Source organism: Hoplias malabaricus, chromosome 2, assembly GCF_029633855.1.
Source record: "Hoplias malabaricus isolate fHopMal1 chromosome 2, fHopMal1.hap1, whole genome shotgun sequence".
Lineage (NCBI taxonomy): Eukaryota > Metazoa > Chordata > Actinopteri > Characiformes > Erythrinidae > Hoplias > Hoplias malabaricus.
In genome coordinates, this window is record NC_089801.1 from 77,411,181 (window position 1) to 77,425,669 (window position 14,489).

The 14,489-nt window shown below is 37.5% G+C and overlaps 1 protein-coding gene across 1 annotated transcript; it reads right to left on the reverse strand.

Moving 5' to 3' along the window:
• Window positions 1–1,235: 1,235 nt before the first annotated feature.
• abcg2b (ATP-binding cassette, sub-family G (WHITE), member 2b) lies at window positions 1,236–12,074 on the reverse strand. The gene is made up of 15 exons (XM_066660535.1): window positions 11,914–12,074; window positions 11,080–11,139; window positions 9,723–9,840; window positions 8,705–8,860; window positions 8,433–8,590; window positions 7,418–7,569; window positions 7,238–7,321; window positions 6,378–6,520; window positions 5,078–5,229; window positions 4,655–4,744; window positions 4,418–4,542; window positions 3,276–3,430; window positions 2,616–2,705; window positions 1,878–1,930; window positions 1,236–1,547 (listed from the first exon to the last, which is right to left on the reverse strand). Exons 1-15 carry the CDS (start codon window positions 12,072–12,074, stop codon window positions 1,400–1,402), a joined length of 1,845 nt encoding a protein of 614 aa, XP_066516632.1. The 3' UTR covers window positions 1,236–1,399.
• Between the last annotated feature and the right edge of the window lie 2,415 nt (window positions 12,075–14,489).

Below are 14,489 nucleotides of genomic sequence, written 5' to 3' on the forward strand. Positions count from 1 at the left end.
CAAAATTTAAGCCTGGATTTTAAGGCTTAATATAGGTTTAATTAACTAATAAACCCACAATGCAATTCAGTTTAATTCAGTATAATTAAAAGACAATGTCATTAAAGGACAATAAACAGTTAGTTAAAAAACGTATTATATATTGGATTAGATAATTAAATTAACATAAATATAACCACCCACACACACACACACACACACACACACACTTGAAGCTATTGCTTTCTTGCTGAGGAAGACAATTCGTGATCATTAAATAGATAAGACATTCCTTTTGCTGCTTCAAACAGAATAATGGTATAATATACATTTTACAACATCGTAAACGTTCTTCCTAATCTCTGCAGAGACAAAAAAACTACACATTCCCAACAGATGGAGCGCCGTCTCTGTGTAAAACCAACTCCTCTTTTCTCAAAAGCCTTAACAGATGAGGGACAAGATGCTATTTTTACAATCATTTAGTAATAATGTTTATATACTCATATATTCCCCTCAGAATATTATGACCACCTCCTTGTTCTATAATTACAGACTGTAGTCCATCTGTTGCTCTGCATACTTTCTTATCACCATTTCACCCTGTCCTTCAATGGTCAGGACCCCCACAGGCCTTGACAGCACAGGTACGATTTGGGTGGTGGAACTTTCTCAGCCCTGCAGTGACACTGACTGTTAGGGTGTTGGTGTGTGTTACACTTGTGCGAGTGGATCAGCCACAGCAGTGCTCTGCAGAGTGGGCGGAGCCATGTTGACCTTGTGATTGGTGAAAATGAACCTGACCCAAGCTTTACCCATTTTAGGACCACCCGTTCTATATTGAGAGGAGTGCAATACCGGTGACATACAGCAGATTTTTAAAATAGATTTTTAAAAGAAATAATTAGAATATTTACAGTGTAGGAACTTCATTATGAACATTAAAGTTCCCAGTGGCTTTAAAGGAACACTAGGTAAGATTTGGTATTTTTGCTCCTTGGGCTTCCCCGTGTAATTACTTTTTACAGCACTGTACTGAAATCAATGGGGAAGGGCAGGGAAGTGGTTACCTACCCTCTTTAAAAAAAATACATAGTGCAGTTTCTGCAGTGCTGAGCCCAGTGAAACAACAGCAAAGGCTCTATTCTCCATATTACAGATCAGTTGTCCATTACAGTGATTTTGGAGCTGTAATTTTAAAGTAAAAATATTACACAGTGTTTCTTTAAAGCATGACCTTACTGCTGATACTGTTTTCATGTGAGGAAACACATGCAGTTATTTCAGTGCTTGGAGCACTAATGTAAGCAAAATTACCTTTTATAGACATGAGGTCAGCAGGAAAATGTATAAATATGCAAGTATTCCAGTGTTAGGCTTGTGCTTCTTTGTATATGTGAGAATTTCAATGCGAATGTCATCATTTCCAGCGACTGATCCTGCATAGCTGTACGTAGGCCAGTGTCATACACACCAGGATAATGCCCAGCAGAGCAACATGATTCTGCCAGAATCCCCACACACTGTAGTCTAGACCCTGCTCTTTCAGAAACACCTCTCCTGGGACTCTGAAAGAAGAATTAACGTTCTACTGTTACAAACCCATTTATGATTTTTGAAAATTAATAAATTACAAGCCTCACAGTGCATTAACGTGATATGTTCAACAGCACTACTACAACTACTACAAATTTTAGTCATATCAAACATTCTCTGTATAGTCTTATATACTCTGACAATTAATATAGAACTAAATGTGTCAGCAGATAAATACAGTAATATAGTACTATTCAAATTCTGGGGAAGTAAATACAGAATAAAATATGGCTTGCACCAAGTTAGGGCACATTTTCCCTAAACATTTGCAGGATGACTCTGTGATGAGTGTGAGTACGTACGAGATGGGGCCACTGTAGAAGACCTGTCCTGTCAATTCATTGATGGTCATCGCCTAGAAAAATTTAACAACACCAAACACAGTTAAAATACCCATCCAAACGTTACCACAGTTCACAGAACACACTACAGTACAGGGACTTTAAAGAAATACTAGAGATTTGGTATTTTTTGCTCCTGGGCCCCCCCTGCAGTAGCAGACAGTAATTCATTTTACAGCACTGTACTGAAATCAAGGGAGGTGGGGAGTAGGTGTGATTACCCTCCCCCAAAAGTTACATAGTGCAGTTTCTGCAGTGCTGAATCTAAAATACCAACAACAGAGGCTGTATTCTCCCTATTATAGATCAATGGAACATTACAATGATTTTGAAGGGGTAGTTTAAATTTAAAAATTGTACCTAGTGTTCCTTTAAAAGTAGCAATCGATTTATCAAGACATTCAGTAAAATACAAACATGAGTATTTACTGCTGATAAAAATATATGTTGTAAACAATGTTCACCTCTGTTTAAGAGTGTAGCATGTTACTGTAAGACTGGCTAATAATATATATATATATATATATATATATATATATATATATATATATCATCATCTTTTCCGCTTATCAATTTCAGGGTTGCGGTGTGTGTACACACACCCCAATTTGTTTATCTTTACACATGTTAATTCAGAATTTGGAAAAACATTATTTTCTCTAGATTTCATTAATCTTTTTCTCATCTATCGTCCCTTACATTCAGTCCATATTTGAAGATGCTGATCCACCGGAGCCAGGACAGCCAGCTGAGCATAGAATTCAGATTCACTAGGAAACCTCCAAACACCTGAGAGAGAGAGAGAGAGAGAGAGAGAGAGAGAGAGAGAGAGAGAGAGGGAGAGAGGGAGAGAGAGAGAGAGAGGGAGAGAGAGAGAGAGGGAGAGAGAGAGAGAGAGAGAGAGAGAGAGATGCAGAGAGAGAGAGAGAGAGAGAGAGAGAGAGAGAGAGAAGCCAGAGAAAAATCAGTCGTATGAAAGTATTTATTATATTGGGGAAAAATTAATTCGACATATTCGCGGTTCGAATTAAATCGATGAAACCACAATTTCTGTATCATACATTCCCCAGTGTTTTAAACAGTAGTTAGGTTTTTTAAACAGCAATCAACAACAAAACAAATCTGCAGAACTATGTTTCCGAATTATCATCTGAAGTCTTCTCAGAAGAGTAGAGGCTGTTACTGCAGCAAATATGGACTAACTCCCTGTTACTGCCCTTAGTTTCACTGGGTAAAATCACTGGGTAAAATCACTGGGTGAGCATGTGTTTAGAAACTTTCGGACAAGTGGTGTGTTCTGAATAAAAAGTAACAGCAATAAGAAAGAGGTTCAAGTGTCGAGTCCAAAATCCAGCTAACCATCATGAATACGAAGGGCAGGGCGATGAGGACGTTGGCCATGGCGAAGGAGCTCACGCTGGCACTGACCAGAAACGCCAGACTGACCGCTGCCAAACTGACCAGAGACATGGTCAGAGCGAAGCACAGAAATGCTGCGAAGGCCGGCTTCAGTCCTGAACACACACCAACACACACACAGTTTATGGCTGTTATGAAAGTTCACTGTAGTTCACTGATAAATGTAAAAAAAAATCACAAGTTCAAATGCAGGTCATCTTATCTCACGTTGTAATATTATATGAGCATTTTTATTTGACTTGTAGCTTCTTAAACCAAGCAAAATATATCTGATGAATATAGGTCTAGTTTCAAAACGTAACGTAATCGACAAAAAACTTAACGCTACCATAAATTTGAAACTGTTGAAGCCAAGTGTCAAGTCTACGGCAAAACACAAGAACGTCTCCACTGCACGCTCTCAGCAGAGTACAGTAAAGTACACCAGTGGTTCTAAAGTGCAGTGCAATACTTAAAGGTACATTACATTCTAGGAGGTGGGGGGGGGGGGGGGGTATCTGTAATCCTTCATTATACAACTGTGTCAAATAAAAGAACATTAAATATTTTCAGAGACGAATCAGAAGACAACATGTCTGAATACCCCAGCAAGTACTGGCTGAGGGGGCTATCTTTTACACTATGTCCGGAGTGGTCCCATCCATTCTGACCAAAGATGGTGACCAAAGTGTCTCGTGGAGCTTGTCATAAGCCTGTAACGAACTACAAATGTTTACAATTTATGTGTTCAAAACTTTTGAACCACTCTGATTTCTGAGACAATTCTGGTCTTCTTTGATATGCTACATGACCACCTTCCCATTGGAAAACTTGGCCTTGATCCAGTATGGAGGCTTTCAAGATGGCGGCCATGTTCTGGTCATAGTCTAAAAGATAGGCCCTCCTCACCCGTTACTTGCTGAGGTATTCAGATAAGTCATTTTTAGATTGAGATATGTCATTTTCACTTTAGTTTCCTTGTGACTTTTGACTCACCCCGTAGATAATTTACATGTGAAATATTTTTACATTCGTTCAGATTTTTGGACTTTTGAGGTTTCCTCTTGCCATCTGTGGATTAACAGGAAAAGGCGTGTACTCACCCATCATGTAATAGGCAATAGCGGAGAAAATAACAATTGGGACCATGCGGTTTGGTATCAAATCCACAAACACTTTGGAGAGGAAATACACAGAGGTACGGTAATATCCACCAGAGTTCTCATGCCTGCAAACACATACGCATAACACACACACACAATTATAACTATGTAAAATATTAGCAGTTTGATGTAATAACAGACTCCACAAATGAATTGCTGAAAATGTCCCACACTCACAGAAAGAGTGCCCTCTCTTTGATGAAGAGCTCCACCGCCGATAAGTTGGCGAAGACCATGTTGATGACGAGGAAGAAAAATGCTCCATTTCTAAAAGCATGTAAATGTAAATAAGCTCAGTTTTGCACTGTAACATTTTGGGATATTTCCAGTGCAGCTTTTTTGAAATTTTTTGATAAAACCTTTAGTTAGAGGTGTTAGAAGGCAGCAAACGTAATGTTTGTTAATACCACCATTAGAGGGCAGCAGTGAGTAATGTTTGTTTAATTGTGAGCTAAACCCACAGTTAATTATAAATAATAAACTGTCAGCTAAAGATGACTATTACATGCTTGTTCTGAACCGAGCTACATACATATTCTGGGAGGAAAATGGTTAAACACACGAGTGGATGGATGGACGGATGGATGGAAGGATGGATACCTGTTCTGCATGGCTTCAGGTAACGTGTGAGGCATCTGAAAGTAGATAAAGCCAACCAGCAGTGCAAAGAATATATTGACCAGTGTCTGAGCATAGGAGGTCTGAGGATTCCTCACCAAGTTCAGCACCGTCCTCCAGCACACTGTCTTCAACTGAACAAGCACATGAACACACACACACACACACACACACACACACACAGGAAAGTTAGTTTGACCTCAGCTTCATCCCCGTGTTTGGTAACTGCAGTTCAGCCCCAGGTCAACAGCAGGTAAATACTAGTACATCATTAACTCATGATTATGACTGGATACATTCTACCAGAGAGACCTCAGGGACTGTCCTTGCGTGCAGGTACAGTTTACAGCAGTAACATTTACAACACATAGCAGACGCTCTTATCCAGGACAACTTGACATTTTAATCACCAGTCTTTGGAGTTACATTTCTGGAGAGGTGCCCGTAGACACATGCGTAGCGTTGACACAGAAGTATAAACTGGGCTTAAGGGCTCTTACAGACATCCCAAGCTGCAAAAACTCTCATATATAAATAAAAGCACACACTAAAGGATATGGGTGACAACAGAAGTTTACTTTTTATACAGGACTGTGCATAATAACTTTTTATTCACTGCCCGCCCACTCTAAAAACTGACTGACAGACTCTTTGCAGATGAACAGGCCAATCAGAACTCTCCCTGTTCTGCTCTTATTGGAGTAGTTTGATGTAGGGCTGGCCTCAACTATTCGGATATTTTTTTTTTTTGGGATAAATGTGGCAATAAAGGCAACCCTCCACTCCACATGTATTCAGCCTTGCCAACATAAAAGTGTTGAACGAAGTCTAAAACAGTCTAACACACTACAGTAACCTACTTCCAACAAAGCATGGCAAAGCTACAGTTCATTTAGTCAGCTTTACACCTCAAATTAGAATCTTCAAGAAGCTCTGGTTTATTCGTGTACACCCTGGGCCCTTAGTGGCACCGTGTATGTACGAGTTAGTGAATGACTCCAGCGAGTGGAGCCATGCTGGGAGCCGCAGTACAGCCTTCATTTTAAAGCGGGGGTTGAATGCTGATTTTCTGAAAAATGCTGGCCTCATGTATTAAGTTTTCACATAATTGTTCACTAATTTTGAGATTCAGATGTTCAGTTTTTTGGATAAATCGATAAAGGCAGGCTCCAGCAGTAAACACAGTACTCTCCCCACTCCACCTGTATTCAGGCTCATCAACATACAAGTCTTTGTGCAAATGAAGCCATTTTACCCACTGCCCAGTGTTAAACACACACACCTGGTAGAAGAAGGATGTGATATAAGTGGGCGATGCTCTCTTCGCTGAGATTAAAGGTTCTGCAGGGCTGATAATCTGCTTCAGCTCCTCAGTCACATCAGCACAGTACTGAGAATCTCTGTAGAGTTCAGCCAAAGACTTTTCTGCCAGATGATATGGATAAATTAGTGTTGTTGATCAATTTTTGAAAAATGTAACAAATTAATCGCACAATTTACTGAGATTAATCGCATTGTCCCGTCTTAAACCTGAAGTTTTTAATAATGAATATTTAAGTGTAAAATAAAAGAATCAATGTAAGATCAGCACAACAACATTATATAAAGTTCAGTAGCTAAGCTGTGTTTACACTGGATAAAACCACTAATACGTCACTAGCCTCCTTGTGTAGTGTGAATTATGATTACGGGAGAAAGTTAGATTTTTGCTCAATTTGGCCACAAAAATACACAAAACCATCATTAATATCATTGTGAATTTTCATATTTAGTCTCTCTACAGTTTTACTTTGCTACAGCTTTCAGTGTTTTCAGCAGGAATCTACAAGGAAATTCAGCATTAGAAGAAACTGGGTTCTGGGAAAACTAGCAGTTTTAATTTCTACAAATAATCTTTTTTGTCTATTTCCTTACTGACCCATGGTGTCATGTTCTACAGGAGGACAGAAATTCCAGTGTTTGTTTTTCGGGTTTTGTTGGGTATCCCATGTTGAATTTCATTTAGGTTTAGAAACAGTTGACTGCAATGACTCTGAACAGAATGAGTGAGTCGATCAAAATCGACTTCGTCCACAGCTGTAGCCCTAAACATTTAGAATCTAGATTAAACACAAACATGTGATTCTTTCACTTGTATTTTACCAGTGGGCACTGAAGGAGACATCTCTCCATTTGTGATGTCCAGAAAGAAATCCGCTGGGTTGTTGAAAGGTTCACATTCGTAGCCTTATCATAAGGAAAAAACAATACAAATCTCATCTTTATTTCATCATTCGCATTACTCTGAATGTGTGTGTTTGTGTGGAAGAGAGAATGCTTTACCTAGATGATGAAAATACTGAATCGCTCTGCTGGCTGGACCTGCATAAACCATCTCTCCTTTGTGCAGAAGGGTCAGGTGGTCAAAGAGTCTGAAGATGGAGTAGCGAGGCTGATGAATGGAGAATATAATAGTCTTACCACTGCGAGACAACCTGGGAGAATGAGAGGTGGACAGACAAAGACAGGATATGCCCATGTGTATGTATGCAACCCAACAAAGTAATAAAATTGTGCTATGACAGAAATGACCTGCATGACACCCAAGGCAAGGACCTCATGACCAGTAACACGACAAATTCAGCTAACATAAGCTAGCTAATATTTTCTAGAACACATCTGTCTTGTGTAGGTTGAAGGTGAAGCTGGGTGTACAAATATATTTTAAAGTGTTTTTGTGTAACTTATAATTGTAATTAAAAATGTAATCTTGCTTTCGCTCTTTTTTTATTTTATTGTAACTGTTGTGTAATGTATTCAACAAAAATTAATTATTAACATGCTTTTACAGCTATTTTTCTGATAGAACTCATAATGAACCAATGTGACCATTAGTGACCAATAGTATATATAGTGACCAATGAATATTTTTCGCCTGCTATTTTCAAACTACTTCATTTGTGTTAAAATGGCACTTGTCATCTTATATTATTTTATATTTTTGTCTTTTTATTTTAGGCAACAGTCACCAAAAAAGGTTAAAAAAAAAGAGCAGGGGAATATTTGAATTTTGAATAATACATTATACATTAAAATGCCTTTACAACTTTATTGTATGCTTAATACAATTCATGCACCTTTTTGTTTTGTCTTGTTGTGTTACTGTTTTTACTTGATTATACCCAAGCAAGACAGGAAAGGGTAACTTAGTATGAAACATGGGAAGAGTGAAGTAATGTACCACTGAACACTAACTGAAAAATGGACAAATGACTCCAAACTACTCAATATAATATACAACATTGGCCTCTCTGTGAATTAGCTGCTGAAAATGGAGAGATGTTTTTGGGGTGTTTACTTGTGTAGAAGGCCAATGATGCTGTTGGCCGTGTTGGAGTCGAGGCCAGTTGTTGGCTCATCCAGGAAGAGAAGGGATGGAGACGTTATGAGCTCCATGCCGATGCTACAGCGCTTTCTCTCCCCACCAGACACACCTCTCAGAAACTCTGTACCTATCTAACAGATAGAGAGAGAGAGAGAGAGAGAGAGAGAGAGAGATGCAATTAATCTCTTCCAGAAAATGATCAGAGCGCAAAGGAACATCAGACATTGGTCTAGACAGCTGTTTACCTTGGTGTTAGCACAGTCCTCCAGGCCAAGATCCTGGATGATATTCATCACTTTATTTTCCTTGTCGTCAGTGGAGTATTGCAGCGGTGACAAACGCAAATTTGCAGAGAATAAAAGGTTTTCTCGGACAGTGAGGGTGCCCATAAGGATGTCGTCCTGAAAGAGCAACAGAGAGAGAGAGAGAGAGAGGGCTAATGAGAAAGACCCAGAGAGAATATCTCTCTCAAAACTTTGGGTGTCTGAAAATATTCACATCACACTACTGAATGTGGTGTACAACAAGGATTTATCTTTGGGCCACATTTATTTTCTTTATATGTGCTTAAATATGTTAGTAATACAGTTGTATTGTTTGCTGAACTTGTGGGGACATGTCCCTCCTTCCTGGAACAAGAGAGAGAATTGTTTGACAAATAATCATTGTAGACACAACTATTGTTTTTAATAATAAATAGTACTATGCCTTGGAAGAACATACGCAGATTATAGATTTTTTTTTTTAGAATTTTTGCATTCCCTCTTTCATCTCTCAGTGTTTTTGCTCTACTTCCATCAAGGTCAGCATTTTTAAAGCAATATTTGTTTTGTTTTTTAAGCTGCTCATAAATGTTGTTAGTTTGTTTAAAAAGTTAATTGGGCTTCATCTATTAGATCAGATCAAGTCACTATGCCCACGTATAGTGTGCTGTCTACAGGCCTTTCTTGGAATTAATGATTGAACATACTACTTTTCACCAAAATACTTTTAGCTAAAACAACAGTATTTTGGCATCCCCCTCTGGAATTGTTCTTGAGAAATTCTACTGTTTACTGTCACTGTGAAAGGGCTGGAATGAAGTTTACATCACTGATTCAATCCTTAATCCATTCAATACATCATTAGGAATTCCTGTATGCTGACATTTTATAATTAAACATCTAAAAACATGACCATAATTAGATGCTAAAATGTCACGACAAATATAAACAGTCCTGAATTTAGTGGATTTTAGACAATGATTTTTAAAAAGTCACTTACCTGAACAACATAGGCAGACATAAGTCGCAGTTCAGAGGTCACCACATTGTTATCAACCAAAACATGACCTGACCGCAAGCCACAGGGGTCTTTTCTTCCAGCAATAATGTCCAACAGCCTGCACACACATACAAACATAGATATATGGTATTTACTGTATTTAAAGCACAATTTATGGTTAAAGGTTGCCCCTAGTCATCTAACATTTTATTTGAAATTAATGAAAAGTATGTTCCAATTTTGCTGCGGTAACAGCTTCTAAAATTTTAGTTCACAGTTAATGTTGGAGCATAGGATTTAATTTAAGCTCCGTAAACTTTAAGGTGTACCAATAAGATTTAAAGTGTTTGTGTGTGTGTGTTTAGGGTTTTGAGCACGAAGCGCTAGAACCCTTTTATAATTTTCATTATTATTATCATTATTATTCTAGTTCTTTTTCTGCACTACAAACGATCGCACAGACAACCGTTTTCTTACCGGCCTCCTACCACGTGAGGCGTAGAGATTAAACTTTGTTCCCAATTCCTTGAGTCCTGCCGAATCAAAAAGGTCCATACAACCACTAAGCTCCGCCCACTTTTTGCTATTAGTTTTACTCAAAATGGTAATTATAACTGACTTTCTCCTGCTCTTTAGTCGTTTTATGGTCACTGGTGCATCATTTAATTGAAAATAAATAATAGTAAAAAATTAGGTTTGAAATTGGGAAGTAAGAAAAATGTATTCATCACTGCATTCACTATGAGTTCCATCAGAAAAAAGCAAAACCTTGTGAATTTGTTCTATTCTTGAGAATAATATTGTATCCAAAACACAAGTGGGTTTTAGTTTTGACGATTTCAATGGTAGCGATTATGAACATCATGTATTCACATTAATAAAATTACTATTTTAATACTCCAGTAACCCTGACTTGGATAATTGGTTACAGCCAGTGAAGCAATGAATTTTTAATACTACCCAACACTTACCATTAAACGACAAAGAGTGGGAGAAGGTTTGATATTTCAGTTGCATTCCAGTTTAGTACAGTGTAATATTGCATTTTACAGTAACTCCATGCCAGTTCTGTGTTTTAATAACGGATGTTGTACTGGCTGGTGATTTACGCAACTCCATTTCTATTTTCAGCGGGGTCATCTGTATGAATGTAGTATCCTTATCTAGTATCCTTAATCTCCAAAACTTTACACGCACTATAAATGTTATCTGTGTTAATGTTATCTGTGTTAATGTTATCTGTGTGCTTTATTTATTATTTATTATATACATTAAAGCCATTTTAGTGAATTTAGATCATTCCTAATTGATCACACACTTAGGTAATTGAATCTTAGGGGTCCATGGATGAACTTACGATGTTTTGCCACTTCCAGTTGCGCCCATGATTGCGTTGAGTCCTGTCTTCATGATGCCACTGAAACAGTCAATCACACAGCATAGTCAAAGTGGGTGCTGTAGGGCCCCTGCTCACAGAAATTTACTAAAGATAATCCCTCCACTTGTACAAGTGACCTAAAGGTATTTCCCTAATAAACACTCACAGATAAGAGACTTTTAACTGATACTGTGTGATAATAATGATCTCAGTATTAGAATGATGTAATTTTCAGGGGTATTTTCCATGTGCTCAGCTTGGGTTTTTTAAACAGGGGGAATACATTAACATTCATTAAGGTCCAGTAAGAGAAAATTTTCTCAAGCCAAGGTCCAGAACATAATGTATAGCCTGCATTAAAATCCATGCCATATCCTGTACATTATAACTGCTTTATAATTTGGATAATACTTAAACTAGAGAAAATACTCACTTTATTATTTTTTTTTTTACGTACAGTTAAATTGGTTCAGCTGTAGATGCATGTTGCACTAAAATGTTTATATTTTGATATTTGTGGTACTTTGAGGTATTTATTTTATTTTATTTTATTTACATAGATTACTCTTGTTTCTGATGTCACTTAAATAACACCAATTTAGTTGTCTTATGTCTTACTCTCTCTCTCTCTCTCTCTCTCTCTCTATATATATATATATATATATATATATATTCCATTCACTATTAACTACTGTAGCATCTTTGATTAAGGAATTATTATTTTGTAAATTATTATTGCATTTTTTAATAAAACATATTCAAAGACCCGAATGCATAAATAAATGAATAAAAATGTAAAAAACAGTCACTGACCTGACATTTTTGAGGATGTCCTGTTCAGGGGCTTTTCTGCGGCACAGTCCACGGCTCTCTCTCACTACGTAACGGATATTCTGAAAGGTTAGTGTGGGTCCTGGAAGGTTCACACTCACTTTCTCGCTCATTTTATGTTCTACCAAAGGTGGGAGATCCATCTTACACACATTCATGGTGCCGGACGGAGGGGATAAGCTGTTGGACAGACAGACGGATACGAAGGAGAATGGGACTGAATTTTCAGGTTTTTGAGGACGTCTCCAACTCTTTTTGCCACCTTTATGCAACCAGTCAGCTGGCGATCAAACCCATGACCACTATGTGAACTCCTGTCAAAGTCCTTCTAAAAGTGTGTATGAGGGCGTGATGCTACATAACCTGCTGCTTGATTGGGAGGGAAATTTGCAGAAGGTTCTGTGGAGATAAGGCCTGAACTTTGATATATGTCTGTAGCAGAAATCACATTCAAGTTGAAGTAGGTCACGTTGCACTTCAGGGGGTTTGGGGAAGATGCTATTCTTACAGTCCTCAGAAAGTCATTTCTACAAGCGCAATAAAAGACATATATCTCTAAATGCAACTGACTACATGCAGATTAATTACTGATGCCCCTCTCAGCCGTTCAAAATCTTTTCTTGGTGCTCTTCATCCAGCAAAGGAGAAAAATCCTCAAGACAAATCTGGATTCCATTCCCAGTGAGAACGACAGTGGCAGTAATTAGTCACAATTATGAGGCTAACAAATGTTTAAGTAAAACAGAGGTTTTAATTAATGTTTCATTAAATTGGGCTCAAAATCTGCAACCTTCATATTACATTATTCTCAAACACTGTGCGATTGACCCAGAGGACAATTTTACTGCTCATATGTCGCTCTGTAATGGCTCAATAAACATAATTCTCCTAAAATTTGTTATAAATAACAGAATGAGACAAAAAAAAATAAGTCAGGAGACACGAGAGAGTTAAAAGAGAGGGTACGGTTTAGTTCATCTGGCAAATCTGAGCAGTTTTGTCCTTTACTGAGATCTCCAGGAAAACTCCAGAGGAGACGTGTGACATTACTTAGGTCTTTATTTCAGGAGACATATTTGAACAACAGGACACAATGATAATACCTCCTTTGTATTTCCATTTGATCTTTATGTCAAGGAGAAACTACAGCAATATTAGAGTGATATACTGGATTTCTTTCCTCTGATGAGCTACCAACTGGTAAAAAACTATAGCAATATATGGAAATATCAGTTGATAGCAACATGCTAGCTGAATAACGCTAGCAATGAGTGATAGCAATGAAACCTTTAATTTATGTAATGTATCTACCTTCTCAAAACACTAAACTTAATAGTAAATATTACAGATTTAACAGGCTATAGTGTCTGTACACTGATCAAACGGATACATCTTTACCATTACTAATCAGATGCTTTAATGCTAGCTACTGATAATATGAACATAGTTGATTATAGTTCGTAATTATGAAGTGCTATGTTTAATTACATCACTATTTTGAAGTAGAAAGTGATCATTTTGAAGAAAATCCTTGTGAAAAGGAATTACTACATAGATTTATATATTTTTCTGCATATATTTATGCAGAAACAGGCTTCTTTAAGGCTGTAAGTTAGCATTATGGATGTTCTAGAAAACCAATATTTACAAAGAAATTTTGGAAAATGTGTTTTTATGTGTTTATTTTTTATCTGGTTTTATACTAAGGGTCACTTGGTAATTGTGCTGCAGAGATTACTGCAGGTCTTGATGGATTCAGAACAGGAGGCCCCAATACAAAAAGAAAAAACCTTCAATAATTAGTCATCTGTACCATGCTTATTTATTCATTGCAGCTACCCATGTCTCATGGATGAAAAATAACATAACACTACACACTTAGCCAAATGGGTGATCCATTAGCAAAATGGGAGTCTTCTTTGGCATACATTTTACTGGATTGTTGGTACCAACTTCTCAATACCCTTTCAAGTTTATAAAGGCTGTATAAGCTCAGTGTTTACCTCCCTCTGCTGGTGGGTAACAGACATAAATCAGATATAGTGCTTGGCCATGTTCTCTTCCTCTGTAACTTCCTCAGCAGAAAGAGAAAGCCTAGCATATTTGGGGTAGGGGGGTTTTGCCATTGATTAAACCTCTAAACACTCATCTCTGTTCATAATTATGACATACCTAAAAGCTATTTCCAAGAACAAACGTTGAATAACTTTCCTTAGCTTTGTAACGTATGAAACGTTCAGTCTGAATCCATTTTGAAACTGCTTTCGACACACTGCAGTTTCAAAGGGGAAATGCTCAACTATGGCATTGACTGTTTATTATTTTGCGCATATACAAACAACACACATTTAAAATAATTAAAGAAATTTCGATTTTTTTTTTTTTGACTGATTCCAATAAAATCATAAAGGTATGATGGTCAGCTGTCCACATACTTTATATACTCACCATACCACATGCCACTTTAATGCAGAAGTGAACACCACCCTCTACAGACAGACCATTAGATATATCACAACACTGGCTTCCAGCATTATGTGTGTTTTTGGATAGATTTT